Source organism: Sminthopsis crassicaudata, chromosome 2, assembly GCF_048593235.1.
Source record: "Sminthopsis crassicaudata isolate SCR6 chromosome 2, ASM4859323v1, whole genome shotgun sequence".
NCBI classification, from domain to species: Eukaryota; Metazoa; Chordata; class Mammalia; order Dasyuromorphia; family Dasyuridae; genus Sminthopsis; species Sminthopsis crassicaudata.
Genome location: NC_133618.1, coordinates 499,177,726 through 499,195,624, shown reverse-complemented (window position 1 = coordinate 499,195,624; position 17,899 = coordinate 499,177,726). Strand labels below are relative to the sequence as shown.

Here is a 17,899-nt window from a genome sequence, read left to right as displayed (position 1 = left end):
GATATTTTCCAAGATCTCTTCCAGGTCTAAATCTGTATTCCCATAACCCCAATATAAATGGTTTCTCTTAGAGGGGCTATTTTCATTTTTGTATTTTTTAATATTTAATATTTTCCCCAGTGACATGTAACTTTAAAACTTTGAGTTCCTGAAGGCATATGTGAAGTTATGCAAAACATTTCCATACAAGTCATGTTGTGAAAGAAAAGTGTTCTACCTCCTCCCCAAAACAAATATAAAAATCCACAAAATAAAGATTATACTGAAATCTGTATTCAGACATAATCAGTTCTTTCTCTGGGAATGGATAGCATTTTTCATAAGTCCTTCAGAGTAGTTGCGAATCATTGTACTGCTGAGAATAGCAAAGTCATTCATAGCTAATAATCTCAGAATATTGTGTTATTACTCTTTACACTGTTCATTTCATTTTGCTTGAGTTCATGGAGGACTTCCCAGGTTTTTCTGAGAGTATCCTGCTCATCATTTCTCATAGAACAATAATATTCCATTATAATCACATGCCACAGTTTATTCAGCCATTCTGCCAATTGATGAGCATCCAAATGGGGCTATTTTAAAATATACTGTGAACCTAATTGTCAACAAACACAAACATTTCAATATACAAAGAATAGAAAAGGATTTGTCTAAGAAACTATGGACTTTAAATAAAAAAGAAACTATGGACTTCTGGTACATTATTCTTGTTTTTTAAGAAACATATGTCAAACTTAACAAGATAGAAAAAAAATTGCTATGTTCCCTTCCACATTTTTTGTTTTCTTCAGTGCATTTTTAAAACTTTCTTATTAATGCTATAAATCACTATTGAGTAGAGAAATGTAAATTAAGACAACCCTGAAGTACTGCCTCGTACCTCTCAGATTGCCTAAGATGATGAGAAAAAAATGATGAATGTTGGAGAGGATGAGGGAAAACTATGACACTAACACATTGTTGGTGGAATTATGAAATGATCCAAATATTGTGGAGAGCAATTTGGAATTATGTCCAAAGGGCTATATACACTTTGATCTCACTACTGGGTCTATATCCCAAAGAGAAAATAAAAAAGGTAGAAGGAACCCATATATGGAACAATGTTTGTCATAGCTCTTTTTGTAGTTAGCAAGGAACTGAAAATTGAATGGGTGCCCATCAGTTAGGGAATGGCTGAATAAGTTATGGTATGAAAATTTAATGGAATATTATTGTTCCATAGAAAATAATGAGCAGGTTGATTTTTTAAAAACCTGGAAAGATTTACATGAAGTGATGCTGAGTGAACTAACTAGAACCCAGAGAACATTTTACACAGTAATAACATTATGTAATGATCAACTGTGATAAACTTGGTTCATGAGCTGACTTGGGTGGAAAATGCCATCCACAGACAGAAAGAGAACTATGGAGAATCATAGCATTTTCACCTATTTGCTTGTTTGTTTTTCCTTTCATGTGGGTTCTTTTTCTTTTTGTTCTGATTTCTTTTGAATAACATGACAAATAAAGAAATATATTTTAAAAGATTGCATGGATTTAACCTATATCAAATTGTTTGATGTCTTGGGGAAGGGGGAGGCAAAGGAAGAAAGGAGAAAAAATTAGAACACAAAGTTTTACAAAAATGTATGCTGAAAATGATCTAGCCATTTGAAGAAAGCAAGACTCAAGGCCAGATTCAAAAACCTGCCTCTGACACTTAGGGGCCGTGTAACCAGATAAATAATTTAAATTTATCTCCAAGACACAAGAGTCTAAGAGACCAACTTACAACACAGAGTTGGTTCCTTTGCATGAGAGTTTTCTAAAACAGATTCTACTCCTCTTCCTTGTTTTATCACTAACCATGTCCTTCACCTTCAAGTAGATTCCTTCTCTTTTAACAAAATGTACAATGAAGCAAAATATAACAGGATGGCTTTCTCTGAGCCTGGCTGAATTTGTCATTCTGTTCCCCTAGTCTGGAGGTATCGAACATATAACTTACAAGATACCTACAGCTAATATTTCTAGAGTGTCTATTGAGCACCAGGCACTGTGCTAAGCAAATGTTACTTCACTTGATTCTCACAACCACCCTGGGAAGCACATGCTATTATCATACCCATTTTACAGATATGGAAACTGAGGTTAGATGACCTACTCAGGGTCATACAGCTAGTACCCAAGACCAAATTTGAAATCAGGCCTTCCTGATTTCCACCCAGCACTCTACCTACTCGGCCACCTAGTCACCATATGAAGTCCAAAACACTATCAAGTGAGTCCCTCCTACCCCTTGCCAACCAAACTAAAATATAACTGGAAAACATTTAACAAATAGTTTTCTAAGTCAATCTGAGGCCTGCAACTGCCTGCCATCTAGGGAAGGGGGTGGAGGGAAGGAGGGGAAAATTCGGAACAGAGGTGAGTGCAAGGGATAATGTGGTAAAAAATTACCCATGTATATGTACTGTCAAAAAAAGTTATAATTATAAAATTAATTAAAAAAAATAAATTTAAAAAAATCTGAGGCCTGCTTATTTCTCCATCTCTTTTGCTGGATCATCCTCCAGGTCACACCTTCTGACTGTCATTGTCCCTCAGGGTTCTGCCCTGGGCCCTCTTCTTTTATCCTTCCATACTACTTGGTCACTTCATGAGCTCCCAGGCATGTAATGACCATCTCTATGCTGATCATTCTCAGATCTGCCTAACCTGCTTCAGATTCAGCTAATCTCTAACGGGGCCTTTCAGATATCTTGAGCTGCATGTCCAGCAGACATCTTAAAACTTAATGCAGTGGTCCTCAAACTTTTTAAATAGGGGCCAGTTCACTGTCCCTCAGACTGTGGGAGGCCGGACTATAGTGAAAACAAAGGCTCTCACTCTGTCTCCACCCCTCAGCCTATTTGTCAAACGTGGGCCTAGTTTGAGAACTCCTGAGAATGTATCTAAAGTAGAACTTACTCTCTTTCCCTCTAAACCCTCCTTCCCCACTACTACCTTGCAGGTTACTACAGGGGACCTTCCTCCCCGTCCCTTGGGACCCGCAAGAGGAGCCACCCTGGGTCCCCCTGTTGAGGGCGGTAGCCCCTTGATGTTCCTTGTTTGATCTACAACTTCCTTTGGGACTTGGGACTTTGATACAAGATCTGGTCAAACTAGTCTGGGCTTGTACCCAGCCCCCCACTGGATCTGAGCTGGCTTGGATAAAGCCCGCCAAAAATCTGGCCTTCTAGGAATTAACCTGAGCTCCGCCCATTACTTCTTCAAGCAGATAAAAAGAGCAAAGCTATAATCACCTTTGGTTCAGAGATTTGAAAGATGCCAGCCAAGATGCTTGCATCAGAGATTCTCTGACCCTGCCGCTTTCGGCGTTTATCTTCCTCTATCTAATGCCTTTTACTAACCAGACCTTAACCTTGCTTCCAAACCCTGCAATAAACATCTTTTACCCATCTAGGTTTTCGGGCCTATAAATTCATTTACAGGGGACTCTCGAGGCCACTAGACCTGATTTAACTTTGTATCCTTGCGCCAAATCCTAAGGGGGTTGCAATCCTGCCACTAGACCTCACTTAATCCTATTGAGGTATATACCTCATTATTAGGTATTTACCTCATGATTTGGTTCAAGTTACTTCATCACCCCCATCCCGGATCCTAGCTGTTGCAAAGATCTGTGCCACATGTCTCAAGCACGCTCCTTCTCTCTGACACCGCCCCCTCGTAGTAGAGGCCCGATGGTCTCACAGAAGGATGACTGGTGGGCCTGCCCGTCTTAAATATCTCCCATCGGTTCACCAAAGGAGCCAATCATGTCCGCCCTCTACTAAATAACCTCCAGTGGCCTCCTATGGCCTGCAAAGCAAATGCGGACTCCTCTGGTGTTCAAAACGCTTCTGCGTTCTTGCTCTTAGCCCCTGACTTCTCACACCCTCTGAGCCGCTGTCCCCGGCCTGCTGGCTGTTCCACAAGACCTCTGTCAGCTCAAGGCAGGCTCAGGAAGATTTTCGGAAAAACATCATTCCTCAGTCCTGGTGAATTTCAGCCCCTTCTTCTGAGCTTCGCAAGTAGTCCGTCCGTGCGGGCCGCATGGAGAGAGACCTATCACCAACAGGGCCCGTGTAACTCCGGCGTGTGCCTGAAGGTCTGGGGCGGTCGACGCTCAGGTGCGGGCGGTGAGCGGTCTGCCTCATTAACTGCCGTGGCCGGGCCGGCCGCCACACACAGTGAGTGAGCCTAGAAACAGTCACGTCTGGCTCTGTCAAAACTTGCGACGCCTCAACCCAGACCTCCAAGCTGGCACTCTGCAGGGCAGGGGACCCAATGAACTGATGTCCCCAGGAGGCGGCTGGGCAGCACTAGCAGCAGCAGAGAGAACTTTCTTTATTACAGCTATTTATATACAAAGCATATACACTGACCCTTGCAAAACGTTCGGTTCCAACTTTCCCCCCCTCGCCCGCCCCTCCCCCAGACGGCAGGGAGTCCATACTTTAACCCGTCCCGTCACTGCTCGGGAGGCTGGGAGTCCCAAGACCTGGTCGAGGCTCGGCCACTAATGTCTTCCTGTGATCCCGGACAAGTTGTTTCCTTCCTCTGAACCTCAGCGGCCTCCCTGGAGAGACGGGATGAGAATGCGGCCCACCCCCACTGCAATGAGGAAGAAATGAGGAAAATCTGGAAAATGGGATTTAGTTCCGACCTTGCCCACAAATACAACGGACAGGTATTCCGGAAGGCTGACGGAGGGTGGTTGGGGGTGGGGCACCAGCAAACGCTAGGTCTGCAGCCGAACAGCTCCGGACATCTGGAACAGTAGGAGAGCCGGTCGCTCCGAAGCATGCTCCTCCGACCCGGTGCCGTCCCTGCCTACGCACCCGCCCTCGCATCATCTCTAGATCTCTGATTGGGCGGCCGAAGGGAAGGGGGCGTGGCCTTCAGTATGCGCCGCTGATTGGCTGGGGGGAAGGGCTCCCGAGATTCAGTCTGGAAGATGGCGGAGTTCCTGGGGAAGCGGCCCCGGGCTCAGGTGTGCTGGTTGGCTTGGCCGGGTCCTGGGCTTCGAGGGGCCTCACGGCTTGGGGACGAGCCGCCCCCCAGAGGCAGCTCACTGTAAGGGGTCTCTAGCGGGCTTGCTCCCTTGGGGCTGTAGGTGAATCCGGGGCCCCGCGTGTGGCGGCGAGGAGCTGAGAGGGAGCGGGGCGACGGGAGGCGGGGACCGGAGACCCGAATCCGCTTGAGGCTGGGTTCGGGCGTGGAGCGGCCCGTGCTTGCCCGAGCGGATGGCCGTACGGCACGAAAGCTCAGGTTTTGATTTGCTTCCTTTCCAGGGAGAAGTACGAAAAATCGAGTGGCGGAAATTGAAGAAAGAGAGTAAGAATTTGAGGGCGGGAGTACTTTAGAGAGATGAGCTTTTAATTAGATTAAATTGATTAAACTTATTTAACTCCTTAAATTTAATTAATGTTTTTGATTAGTTCTCTCATACTATCTCTCCTCCTATCTCTCTCGGCGTCCTGTAGAATGTCAGAACTTAATGAACTCGAAGAGACCTTAAAGACATCTTAGTCTCAGGTTGCATTTTGCAGAAGAGAAAACGGGATTCTGGCAGGGCAGCTACCCCGCGGATTACTGCGGTCTGGGCCTTTTGGTGGTCTTTGGCACTTACTGTTTTTTCATTTTAATTTTTATTAATATTGATGGATTTATTTACAGTAATTCTCATTACCACCTTTTGGTTTTGTATTACCGTCTGTTCCCATAGTTCCCTTTTCCCTCCCCTTCTTCCCATCCTTTGTAACAAAGAAAAAAAGCAGCTCAGCAAAACTAACCATCATAACCAAGTCTGGTAATGTGTCACACCCGGAGCCTCCCACTGCTTCTAGAGATGGAGGGGAAACCTTACCCCGAGCTCCGTCTGTGCCAGGCAGTGGGCACCACCAGTAAGGAAAAGGAAGCTTCAGTCTGACTGGGGAAAGTGTACTGATCCATTGGAGAGAACAGTGAGCTGGGAGGCTTAGGGCTGATTAGATGACTATTTCAGTGTTAAGGAGGGAAGATGGGCAGAGAGTGCTTAAAAATGCCCCGGAACCAGACCATGATTACCTTGCTACGACTGTCTAGGCCGCTTAGGTGAATGCTCATCAGTCAGAAGCCCAGGATCCCAGGGCCAGAGTTCAAAGGGGAGGCTGGAATATAGGAGTATGGCCACAGGAAGATGGCCATCTGAAAAATCTGTGCAGATGTATATCTGTATAGAAATAGCTGTTCTTAAAGGCCAGGAAGAAAAAAATGTGGATGGGAGGAAGGATGGGAACGGAGCTAAGCTAACTTTATAGAATACTTGATTTTTTTTTTTGTTTTCCATCTACTATAAGATGGACTAAGTAACTGAATATTTGTGAAAATTCACTAATGAATAAGTTGGATTTTTTAAAAAAAGTTTATAATTTCAAAAAAACTTAAGCATTAGATAACCTGGTATTTGCTTAAGGAATCTCATGCAGGCTCTGTTAGGTTTAACAAAACCATTTGGGTTTTTTTTTTTTTTTAAGTGCTAAAGGTTTCAGTGATCAATGTTTTTAGGTATCCTTGGTTCTTTTACATTTTGCCAGCATTTTATTTTTAAGCAATTTTAAATCTGATAGTCACCATGTTAGAGTGGGGAAATTACTAGACTGGCGAGTCTCCATATTTGAGTTTGTGTCAAAAATATACTAGCCATATAATAATGGAAAAGTATGAATCTTTCAGAGTTTCAGTTTCCTCATCTGTTAAAGATAATTGTGTTTAAGCCTTCCATCTCAAAGAAACCAAACGGCAAAGCATCATATAAAAATGAATTTCTCTATTCCATAGAATTTTCATATTTGGAACTTGCTGTTCAGTTTTCTACATTTCCCTCAGGATTTTTCCTTAGTCCCCTGCTTTCAAAAATGTTACCTTTAGGCCAGTGCTACATTGGAGTGTCCCCACTCCAAACCCATCTGATTATCCTCATCCCCCATTTGAAGATCTTCCTTACAGGGAAAGAAGAGAAGAAGAGATGGAGGGAGCTGAAGATGATAAAGAAGTTGGAGAAGCAGCGAGCTCAGGAAGAGGCAGAGAAGCAGAAAGAGGAGGCTGAAGAAACACAACAGCAAGCAAATGGTATCCCCCAAGAACCTTTTTCTAGGAAGGAGTTGTGCCCCAGGAAGTCAGCCAGGGGCCTGGTCTTTAGCGCTGCCGACTTTTTGTTATCAGCGCTAGGCTGTGGCCTGTGAGGTCTCCTTCTGGGGATGTGGACAGGGTTGTTCAGTGATCACAAACATGTAATAGGAGCTAAGCATCGTCCCCACAAAATGCACCCCCCCCTTGTCCTACACTGAGTAGTCTCCAGGGTTAGATTCCACCACTAGAAAATCATAGAAGCACCACCTGTCAGGTTGGCAAAGGGCCAGTGCCTGCATTTTACCCCATTGGAAACCAAGACCAAGAGAGAGAAAAGTGGTTCACTGAGGTCACACAGCAAGTGAGTAGGGCCAGGAGTAGAACTTGGATTATAGAGTTACTACATTAAGAAATTGTCCTTGCCTAAAAAGTCCTTGAAGGCATTTTCAGTGATTAACACCTTTCCAGTGGCATAGCAAACTGAACAGTACCCTCAGAAAAGAGATTTGGAGAAGGGTCTGGAGTGGGAAGAAGGCAGCCTTGATGCATGCAGTCCTAGAGCTTCCATGAGGGGATGGTTCAGGAAATGTAGGTTCTTGGCCCCATTCAGGAATATTCACTGTGTCCCCTCTTTGGCTCCTCCAGGGCGAACGTACACCCTGAGTGTGGCCCTACCTGGCTCCATCCTCAACAATGCGCAGTCTCTGGAGCTTCGGACCTATCTGGCTGGCCAGATCGCCCGGGCCTGTGCCATCTTCTGTGTGGATGAGATCGTGATATTTGATGAAGAGGGTGAAGACGTCAAGTAAGGGGCCATCTGGTTCAGGAGAGAGGGGACAATGTTGAGAGAAGGGTGGGGGGGAAAAGGGGCTTTGCCTGCTTAGCATATATTGCAGGGGGGAGGGGAGGGGACAGATCCTAGAATCCCAGAATGTTCCATGAAAATGGAAGGGTGACTGAGTGCTATTCCCTGGGCAGAGAAGGCAAAGGATCTTCACTCTTTCCCTCCTGCTCATGGAACCAGCTGCTTCAGAAGCATTTGGAGGAACTGAATATCTGAATCAGCTAACCCTTTATTCCCTTCCAGGAGTGTTGAGGGGGAATTTGTTGGCATTGGCAAAAAAGGACAGGCTTCGGTACAACTTGCTCGAATTCTCCAGTACCTGGAGTGCCCACAGTAAGAAGCAATTTGGCTGGCTGGGAGTGAGGGAGAGGGGGAAACAGGAGTGTAGGGTGGAAAGTCTCTCCCCAGAAATCCCCCCCTTTATCCCCAGACCCTGCCTCTTTTGCTGGGAAAGGTCCCAAACCCAGAATGAAAGGGGAAGGGAGGATTGGAGAGCAGGCCCAGGAGGAGGGTAGGTGCTTAGGACTGGACTGGAGAGGAAATCTTTGCCCTGGGAATTTATTAGAGAACTGTATCCTAGGTACCTGAGAAAAGCTTTCTTCCCCAAACACCAGGATCTGCAATTTGCAGGTAAGAACTCAGCTGTGTTCCCTTATTTTCTGTGTCATCACTCCTGTTCTTTAATCTCCCCCTGCCCCTGGGCCTGAAAGTACTTTTATCCTGGAGTCATGTTCCTCCCCTTTTAAAAGAAGACTCCAACACTGCACAAATCAGGTTCTAGAACCTTAGTTTTCTCCACTGTAAAGTGAAGTATTTTCACAGGCTTGGGAGTAAAGTGCTTTGTAAACCTTCAAGCTTTACATAAAATGTGAGATTATTATTAGGATCTAAATGACAGGTATAAGGTGAATTTACTAAAGGAAGATTGGGAATGTTCATTTGACATGTTTAATTTGGGATATATCAAAGTCATGGGAGCAAATGCCATCTTCATTCATTTGTCCAATGTGAACCTCAGTTTCCACCTTGGTTAAAATGTTCAACTTGGTCTTCAGAGTTTTTTCCAGCTGTGGCAGTCTCTGGCATTTTCCCCAATCACATAATTCAAAAGTGACCAAGCAGGAACTAGAACCAGGTCTGGTTCTGCCAGTTCCCAGGCCAGGGCCCTTTCCTCCATCCCACACTTCTCTCTGGCTTCTCTCCTGGTATCCTATGGCCACCTTCAGTTCCTTTCTCCCCTTTCCTCAGGACTGCTGAATCCTTTAGACAGCCCTCACCACGTGCGGCAGGAGGAAGTTTTGGAGTACAGGGAAGGGATTGTGTTAGACCGGCCTACCCGGCCTGGACGGGGTTCCTTTGTCAACTGTGGCATGAAGAAGGTACCTGGGGCTTCCAGGCTTTCACTGGCTTAGCACAATGTCTTGCACATAGTAGGAATTTAATAAATGTTTCTTGACTCCAGGAGGCAAGGCTCTCAGGATGGGAATGGGGGAGATTGCTTGCTCAGGCCTAAACCCAGCCTCTTCTTCTATAGGAGGTGCAGATAGACAAGAACCTGGAACCTGGTCTAAGAGTCACTGTGCGGCTAGACCAGCAGCAGATCCCAGGTATCTTGACCCCCAGCCCCTCTCAAGGGACAGACACCCAGATGAAAGCAGAATCTTCCTCCTTAAACTGTCTCTTGCAATTGTCTGGATTTCCTTTGCTTCTGTTATAGTTCACCTACATATTAGACATATTAGTTCCTCCCTATTGGACTATAAGCTCAATTTACCAGTGCCTGGTACATAATGGACATTTAATCATTGATTGTTGCTTTGTGCAATGATGCCTTTTTTATCCTTTTTTTTTTTTTTCCCCCTTTTTTTCCTATCTTTTTCTATCTCTTTCAGTGACTAGTCCTCTCTACACAGGAAGCACTTAGCAAATGCTTATTGAATAAATTGACTCTGACTGGATGCCTTTCTTAGGGTTGGGCTTGCAGAAGGGGCCTATGGTTCACAGTAGGAGAGGTCCCACAGTCTCCTTTTTTCTCTCCAGAGAGCAAAAGCCTCAAGGGACGCGTTGTATCAAGCCAGGAGCCCCGCACCCATGCTGGTCTCTACTGGGGCTACAGTGTCCGCCTGGCTTCCTGTCTCAGTGAGTATTTGATCCTCCCACCCCCAGAGGCCATCGGTTAATGTGCCTGACAAGCGCTGCCAAGTTTAGTCCTGGCTGTGACCCTTGTCTTTGTGAGACCTAGGACAATTCATACCCCCACTTTGGGTCTCTATTTCCCCATTTGTAAAATTGGGAGGATGGGGTTGGAGGTGAACTGTTTGTATAGCAGAAGGAACACTGGACTGGAGTCAAGGCTGGATCTGAATCTGAATTTGGTTATTTACAGGCTGTTTGCTAGGCAAATCAGCCTCCCTCTGTTGACCTGGGTTTCCTCATTTGTAAAATGAGAGGATTTGGCCAAGTCAGGGATTCTTAACCCAAGTTCCTTGGGTCCCTTGGCCATACTGGCAAAGCTTGTGGATTTCTTTTCAAAATAATGTTTGTTACAAAGGAATCCAGTTATATTAAAATAGTTCAAATATATTTTTAAAAGTTCACAAACCTTAGATTAAGAACTCCTGGACTTACTCATTTGTTTTAGTCATGTCCAATTCTTCCTGACTCCAGTTGGGATTTTCTTGGCAAAGTTTACCATTTTCTTCAGCTCATTTTACAGATGAAACTAAGGCAACAGGGTAAAGGAAACTTGTCCAGAGTCAAATAACTGGTAAGTGTCCGAGACTGGATTTGAATTCAGGTCTTCTTGACTTCAAGTCCAAAGACCTATCCATTTTGCACCGAGCTGCCCTTCCAGCTTTAAGATTTAGTGGTTGTAAGGTTTTTCTGCTTGGCACAGGATGGGCATCACCTAGGAGTGGGTCTCAGAATTAGGTGTCCTTCTCAGAGTGGGAGGGAGAAGAAGTTGCCTGACTTGAATCCCCACTCTAGCTAAGCTGCACTTTTCTGCCCAGGTGCGGTGTTTGCTGAGGGTCCCTATAAGGATGGCTATGACCTGACCATCGGAACCTCAGAGCGAGGAGAGGATCTGTCCTCAGTCCAGCTTCCTAACTTCAAGTGAGCTACGGAAAAAGACAGAAGTATCTAGGGGCGGGCAGGAAATCAGGGGTCAGAGAAAGAGAGATGCTGAGGAGCCAGGAAATTGGTTAATGTCCCAGAATTTGAGTTACTTTTATTCCCTTCTCTCTTATCCCTTCCTACTTCATATGCAGAAAATTTGAGTTGTCTTCCTGCCCATTCTAACCATCATCATACGACCTCCAAAGCATGGACCCAGGAGTAGGACTGACATTAGTTGTCGATTGTCAGTTCCCTGCTGTGAGCCTGGCTCTGAGATAAGTCAGAAAACAGTGTCTGATGGGAAAGGTGGATGACAGAACAGTTAGGAGTTCTCAGAGGCCAACTGCTCTGATACATCCTGGAGAACCCACAATTTATCTCTTTTGGTTTTTTTAAAGACAACTTTGAACAACTTAAGAACTCTGATCAGTGTACCTACTAACTACTTCTTTCTGAGTTTTTCCTTAAAAGCCAAAGTCTGCCTTGCTGTAGTTTACATAGGAGCCTCTGGTTCTGTCCTTTAGGCCCAAAGTGAGCAGTCAGCCCTTCTTCCCCAGCAGCCCTTCAGATAGCCAAGGGCTACATTGAACTTGTCTCCAGGAAGCTTCTCTTTGCCAGTGTTGAGGCTACATGTGTAGGCGGCTTTGGTCATTTGTGAGCTTCCTGAAGGAGGGTAGCATGTGAGCTGGGCTGTGAAGGCCGAGTAAGATTTGAATAGACATTGGAAGTGTTGTGAACACTCCACTTTGAGCACCCAATTTCACCCTCCCCTAACTCTGCTCATCTTCTTTCTCTCCTTCTAGCCATGCTATTGTGGTGTTTGGGGGTCTCCAGGGGTTGGAGGCCAGTGTTGAGGCCGATCCCAACCTAGAGATCACAGATCCCAGTGTTCTCTTTGACTTTTATTTCAACACCTGTCCAGGACAAGGCAGCCGCACCATTCGTACTGAGGTAAGAGTCTTAGGGCCCTTTCTCCTAAGGCTGCCACTTTCCCAGGACACCACTTCCTTCCCCACTGGCCAGGGCCACACCCTGAACCTGTCCTGAAAGCCCTTACCTCTGAAGGACTCCTCTTGCCTCCTTTTCTTTTGAACATTATGGGCCTGCACTATGTATCTCAGTGCTCTTCCAGAACTTTGAGACTTCTAGCAGCAGCTTTTGGGGGGAGGGGAGAGGAGGGAAGAGTTTGTTCCTCTTATTACCATGCCTCACCCCTCCCCAGGTGTCCTTTGCCCATCTTAAGCTGGTACCCCTTGGCTATAGATGGAAAGATAAAGTCATAGAATACTAAATGTTAGACTAAGGAGATCCTTGAGAAATGAATTAGTCTAACACCATCGTTTTACATTTTACAAAATTGGAAATGTGACTAAAAAAGTTATTTAGATAGAAACTTGATACCTTATAGAAAATGCTTCCTTCTGTGTGAGTGGGGGGGGTGTTAGATCCCAAGAGGATGAGATTGCCATCTCCCGAGCATACTATACTTTGAGGGGGGTTGTGGGAATGATGAGGGGATGATCCCTATACCAGAGATCTGGGAACTTGGCTTCTGCCTATCAGCACTGCTGGATGGTTATTTCTACTCTTCTTTGCAGGAAGCTATCCTCATCTCCCTGGCTACCCTTCGATCTCCCATCATTGCTGCTGGGGCTCCCCAGCCTGACTGAAGACACCTCCAGACGCAGCACTGACTTGCCTGGTGCTGGCAGCTGATCTTCTGGTTGAGACCTCCGGATGTGATTTGCCATTTGCAAGATGGATGAAGAGTGACCCCAAGCTTGGAACTAGTTCTTGGGGACCTGACCTGACCCAGGGACAAGAGAGATGGAGGTCCTAACAGACAATTGATCAATCAAGTAGGGCAGTGACCCTTCCTTTTCATAGCTTGCTTTTACAAATCCTTGATACTCTGGTTACATGCTGTGCCTACCAAGAACAGCCCTTTATAAAACACATTTATAACCACATCTCGACAGCCATTATTATTTTTCCCCCCCTTAGGCTGGGGTTAAGTGACTTGCCCAGGGTCACACAGCTAGGAAGAGTTAAGTGTCTGAGATCAGATTTGAACTCGAGTCCTCCTGAATTCAAGGCTGGTGCTCTATCCACTGCGCCACCTAGCTGCCCCTCAACAGCTATTATTAAGTGCCTAATGTGTGCAGAGCACTGTGCCGGCTAGAACATTCAGATGGTCCTCATGCTCCTGCCTATGAGGTACGGGCTGTGATTGTCCCCACTTAGCAGGGGATGAGGCAGCTCTCTGCATCGCTGCACTTGCCACCACATCATACTGTCTACAGAGGCGGCAGAAATGCAGGAGGAAAATAATAGCTGCTTGTCCTGGTTCTCCAAGCCCAACCATAGAGTGGCAGCACCAGGCCTTTTAGTTAGTTCCACTTGGTTGTCTCCTGGGAGAATTTCACATCTTGTCCCAAGCAAGTCCCTGCTCCTGGGACCCTGAGGATGTTAGTACCTGATAGCAGGGGGGAGAAACTTCTGCTCCCGTCCCTATCAATCACCCCCCAGCCTGTCTTCCATTCGTTTCTCAGATATCCTCCTGACCAGGGCAGGCTTTCTTCAGTTAAAAGCCCTGGAAGGGGGGCCCAAATGTCAAACAGTTGTGGTTTTGGAGAGGCAAGTTCTGGCAGATGTTGGAGACAGATCCTTTTAATCCCCCTTAAATTAAAAGGGGATTAAAGGGAAGGAAGGACATTGAGGTAGATGATGCACTTCAGGAAAGATGCAGGATGAGGAAGTGAGGGACAGGAGCCAGAAGAAACCAGACATATAAGGGACCAGAATTTTCTCTTTTAAGATAAGGAAGCAGAACTTTTTGGACTAAGGGGCATGAAGCAGGAAAGAATTGATAATGGAAACAAAGAGGCAAGAAATGGAAAGAGGGAAGATATATTTCAGTGGATTTATGATCTCCCCAATGTCAGTACTCTTCTCTGGTGCAAGTTACAACCAAATCTGTGCCTTCCTCCTGGTCTTGGGCAATCCTTATCCGTGTCCATGAGAAGTAGCATGATGTGGTAGATACATTACAAAACTTTAAGTCGGGAAACTCTAGATTCAAATCTCATCTTAGACATTTAAGTGTGTGACCCTGGATAACTAGACACAAATTCTGTGCCTCAGTTTACTTATGTGAAAAATGAGTGAGTGTTGGACTTCCCTCAAAGATCCCTTCCAGCCTCAAATCCATGATCTTATAAGTATCCCATAAGTGGTCCCTTTACAACAGGCCCGCAGGCCAGATGTGGCAGCTGAGGACATTTATGCGCCCCCCGGGTTATGGCAAATGGGCTGAGGGGAGGAGACAGAGTGTGAGCTTTTGTTTTTACTATAGTCTGGCCCTCCCACAGTCTGAGGAACAGTGAACTGGGCCCTATTTAAAAAGTTTGAGGATCACTGCTTTATAAAGTAACATTCTGAGAAGCTGGCCCTAAAAATTATTCAAATATTTCTCCACAGGATTTCTGTAAATCCTGGATGGATAATTTAATGAATCCCTACCAAAACAAAAGGCACCCCAATAAATCCTGAATGAGACCACCATGGTGTTACTTGGAAATGGCACTGATTCCCTCAAGTGTCTCTAGGTTCTCTTCTTTTCCTGGGCTAGGCCCAATTGCTCCAACTGAACTCAATTCAACAGGTTGAGGCAGCTGTAATCATGGGCAGTGGCTACTTGGATTCTCACAGTTCCAGGGACAGTATAGTGTATGTGAAGTTCTAGGGCCCTGCACTGGTGAGTTTACAATTTACAGAAAACCAAACACCATGACACCACTGACTCTTAAAGATAGAACTTTTACAAGTGACACAAAAGCAAGAATAATCAGAAAATATCCAACAGAAGGCAAAAGCATGCACAATCATAACATTTACTCAACAGAAAGCAAGATAATCAGTATTTGATCAATTAAAGCAGGAGCATATGTGACTATAACGTAGCAGCCCAACCATAAACTTGAGCCACACTTTGCCACCAATGCATACAAAAACTAGCAGGGAGGTATATGAGTGTTTAGGGCAATGCATGACTCCAGAAGGCAAGTGTTGATGTCCTTGGGCTCTCTGAGGATGGTGGCATCTGCACTGTGGGGCAAAATTACCTCCCTGCTATTTGCACCCTGTCTGGCCCTCACAGGTGGGCTTCTCTGCGCTTCTCAGCCATTGAAACAGCGAGGAGCTCTACAAGCTTATATCCTCATTTGTTTGGGTGCTAAGAAAGTCTTCATTCTTTTAGTTCCCTAATGCCAGAAATCTGCAAAGTTCTAATAGATCTGTTCTAAATACTTTTTCCTCCCTCCCCTCATAGTGTAAATAGTGAAAAGATCACAGAGCATTCTCCACTCGGCACTTCACATGGCAGGGGACCCCGTTTTATCCAATTAATTCTAAATAAAAAGCCACATCTGATAGCAAATAAGACGCAGATATTGTCGTTCTTCCTCTATATCCTTCCCCCAAAAAGCAGAAACGACAACCCAAGAAATCAGTTTTCCATCTTTCAGGACAAAAGGGAGTTACATGGCAATCTTCCCTTTCTCCGAGCAATCAGCTCTCACAAAGCATTGCTTCACTGGCAGTAACACGGCTGCAGACCCTGCCTGTCAGTTTTGATCAGTTCCAGTCAGCTATTTCATTCAATCTCCTTTCTTGCCTCTATGTTCCTTGGGCCATGTCCTGTCTCTTTTTCTTTCTTTGTTCTTATGCTTCTCAATACCTCATCAGAGTCTCCTTGCAAGAAACCCAACTCAAATTGCATATTTCTGTCAGGTAAGATCAGCAGGCCTTATATAATCTTCCCATGATTCTCATTATTTTACTTATAATTTATTGGCTATGTTCTTCACAAGTCAGAAGTCACACACTTCTGGTAGATCACAATGTCCTGCAGCCATCACTACCTCAGTCAGTGCTCTTAATTTTAAACAGGTCCTTTCAGTAAATTTATCTGAAGATCAGTTCTCTTTCAGGTCCTCCTCAGATGGTCTGTCTCCTCACCATTTTATCTGTCATCTGTTTAATGACTAAGAGACGATAAATTGAAAATTCAGGAGTAGTGAGCTGGGTTGGCATTTGTTGATTTATTGATCAGAATGGACAGTGTTACTTGGTAAGTGCTTCACTTGAGAAAACTTTCAGTGTAAAACTTAGCAAAATGGCTGTTTTTATTTTTATTTTTTTTTTTCCTGAGTCTGGGGTTAAATGACTTGCCCAGGGTCACACAGCTACAAAGTGTTAAGTGTCTAAGACCAGATTTGAACTCCGGTTCTCCAGAATTCAAGGCTGGTGCTCTATCCACTTCGCCACCTAGCTGCCCCAAAATAGCTGTTTAATTACAAATACACTGCCCAGAGAAAAAGAGTTTGTGATGTTCTTTGCAATGATAAGTTGGCATCTGGAGCACTATCTTCAGTTTGGGGCAAGGCTTTTAGGACAAATTTCATGACCCTTATTCAAATTTTTTTCCCTCAACTTTTTAAGATGATCCCGATGGAAGGTATACTCCACCCCAAAGCTCCCACAGAAGAGACACACTGTGGGGTTATTCCTGGGTATGTGGTGGGTGAAGCCTGCCAATCAACTTTCCTACTTTAATCATTTCTGCTAACTTGGAGCCGGACTTCTGAAAAGTCTCAGTTACTCCATCCTTAGTATTCTATGATTCTTATATTTTAAAAGGAACGTTGACATACTGAAATTTGTCTAGAAGATCAAGAATAGCATGCTGAGAGAACTCATTACTATGACCCCTGTGAGGAAGTTAAAGGAATTGGGATGCTTAACCTGGAAAAGATGTAACTTTGATCAGTCTTTAACTTAAGGGTTACAAGAACAAAGTCAGCCTATTCCATATAACTTAAGAAAGCATAGCTAGCTAGAACTAGTGGTGGCAAATTAAAGGAAGGCCGATTTCAGATAAATGTAACATTTCGAGCTTCAAACACGAAATAGTCATATACAATATTTTTATATAAAAAAGAAAAATAACTTGTCATACTATAACAAACCCCTCATCATGGAAGTGTTCAAGGAGATTAAAATGCCTCTTATGTTTACCATCCTGGGCCTGATAATTCACTAAAGCCAAACACATCTTAATCTGATTCTGGAATCCTTCAAACAAATGGTAGCTGGATCTAAGTATTCAGAGGTCTTTGTACAATCAATTTCTGGAGGGGTAAAATAATGGGGATAGTCTTCTTCAATATTAATTAAAAGGTCTAAAAAGTTTCCCAAAATGATTCTGGAAATGGTTTAAGAATTCTGGGAATAGTCTAAAAAAGGGAAATTCTTTACCTATTGTAAAATGTTTTTTAATCATACCATAGAAGTTCCTGGTAGATTTTGCATTTCAGATTTACAAAATTCTACAATTGCTCAAGTAATCGAAGTTGTCTTTTATTTTTTATATGTACGTCATAGCTGGTTACAAATTCATCCCCTACTAAAAGTCGGGATGATGACTCTTCTTTTTCCCCTAAATTATTAATAATACAATTTTTTAATTTAACCATTTATCTACTTGGTGTTGCAGCATATGGTGTAACAGCATATGGTGTACACCTATTTGCTACCAAACTACTAACTAGTTTTCCCAGAATACTGTATTCTTTGATCATCAAAGACTAAGGCAGTATGGTTTTCCTTCCAAATCTTAATGACTATATTCTACTGATAAGGTTTTCTATATTTTGCTGATATTAAACAGATTTTTCATTGCTATTTTAATCATTTAAGATCTAGCAAAACCAAACTAACTCAATTCCTACTTTT

General features: G+C 44.2%; 1 protein-coding gene across 2 annotated transcripts; it reads left to right on the top strand.

Annotated features, from left to right (window-relative positions):
• The first annotated feature begins 3,664 nt into the window (after positions 1 to 3,664).
• SPOUT1 (SPOUT domain containing methyltransferase 1) lies at positions 3,665 to 13,074 on the top strand. 2 transcript variants are annotated; one of them, XM_074284927.1, is made up of 12 exons: positions 3,665 to 4,720; positions 5,325 to 5,367; positions 7,021 to 7,143; positions 7,789 to 7,948; positions 8,231 to 8,320; positions 8,568 to 8,617; positions 9,236 to 9,366; positions 9,522 to 9,594; positions 10,028 to 10,126; positions 10,999 to 11,101; positions 11,908 to 12,055; positions 12,703 to 13,074. In XM_074284927.1, exons 1-12 carry the CDS (start codon positions 4,661 to 4,663, stop codon positions 12,772 to 12,774), a joined length of 1,152 nt encoding a protein of 383 aa, XP_074141028.1. In that variant the 5' UTR covers positions 3,665 to 4,660; the 3' UTR covers positions 12,775 to 13,074. The 2 variants fall into 2 exon arrangements, with proteins under 2 accessions (XP_074141028.1, XP_074141029.1); XM_074284928.1 differs by lacking the exon at positions 3,665 to 4,720 and adding an exon at positions 4,941 to 5,023.
• Positions 13,075 to 17,899: the final 4,825 nt, after the last annotated feature.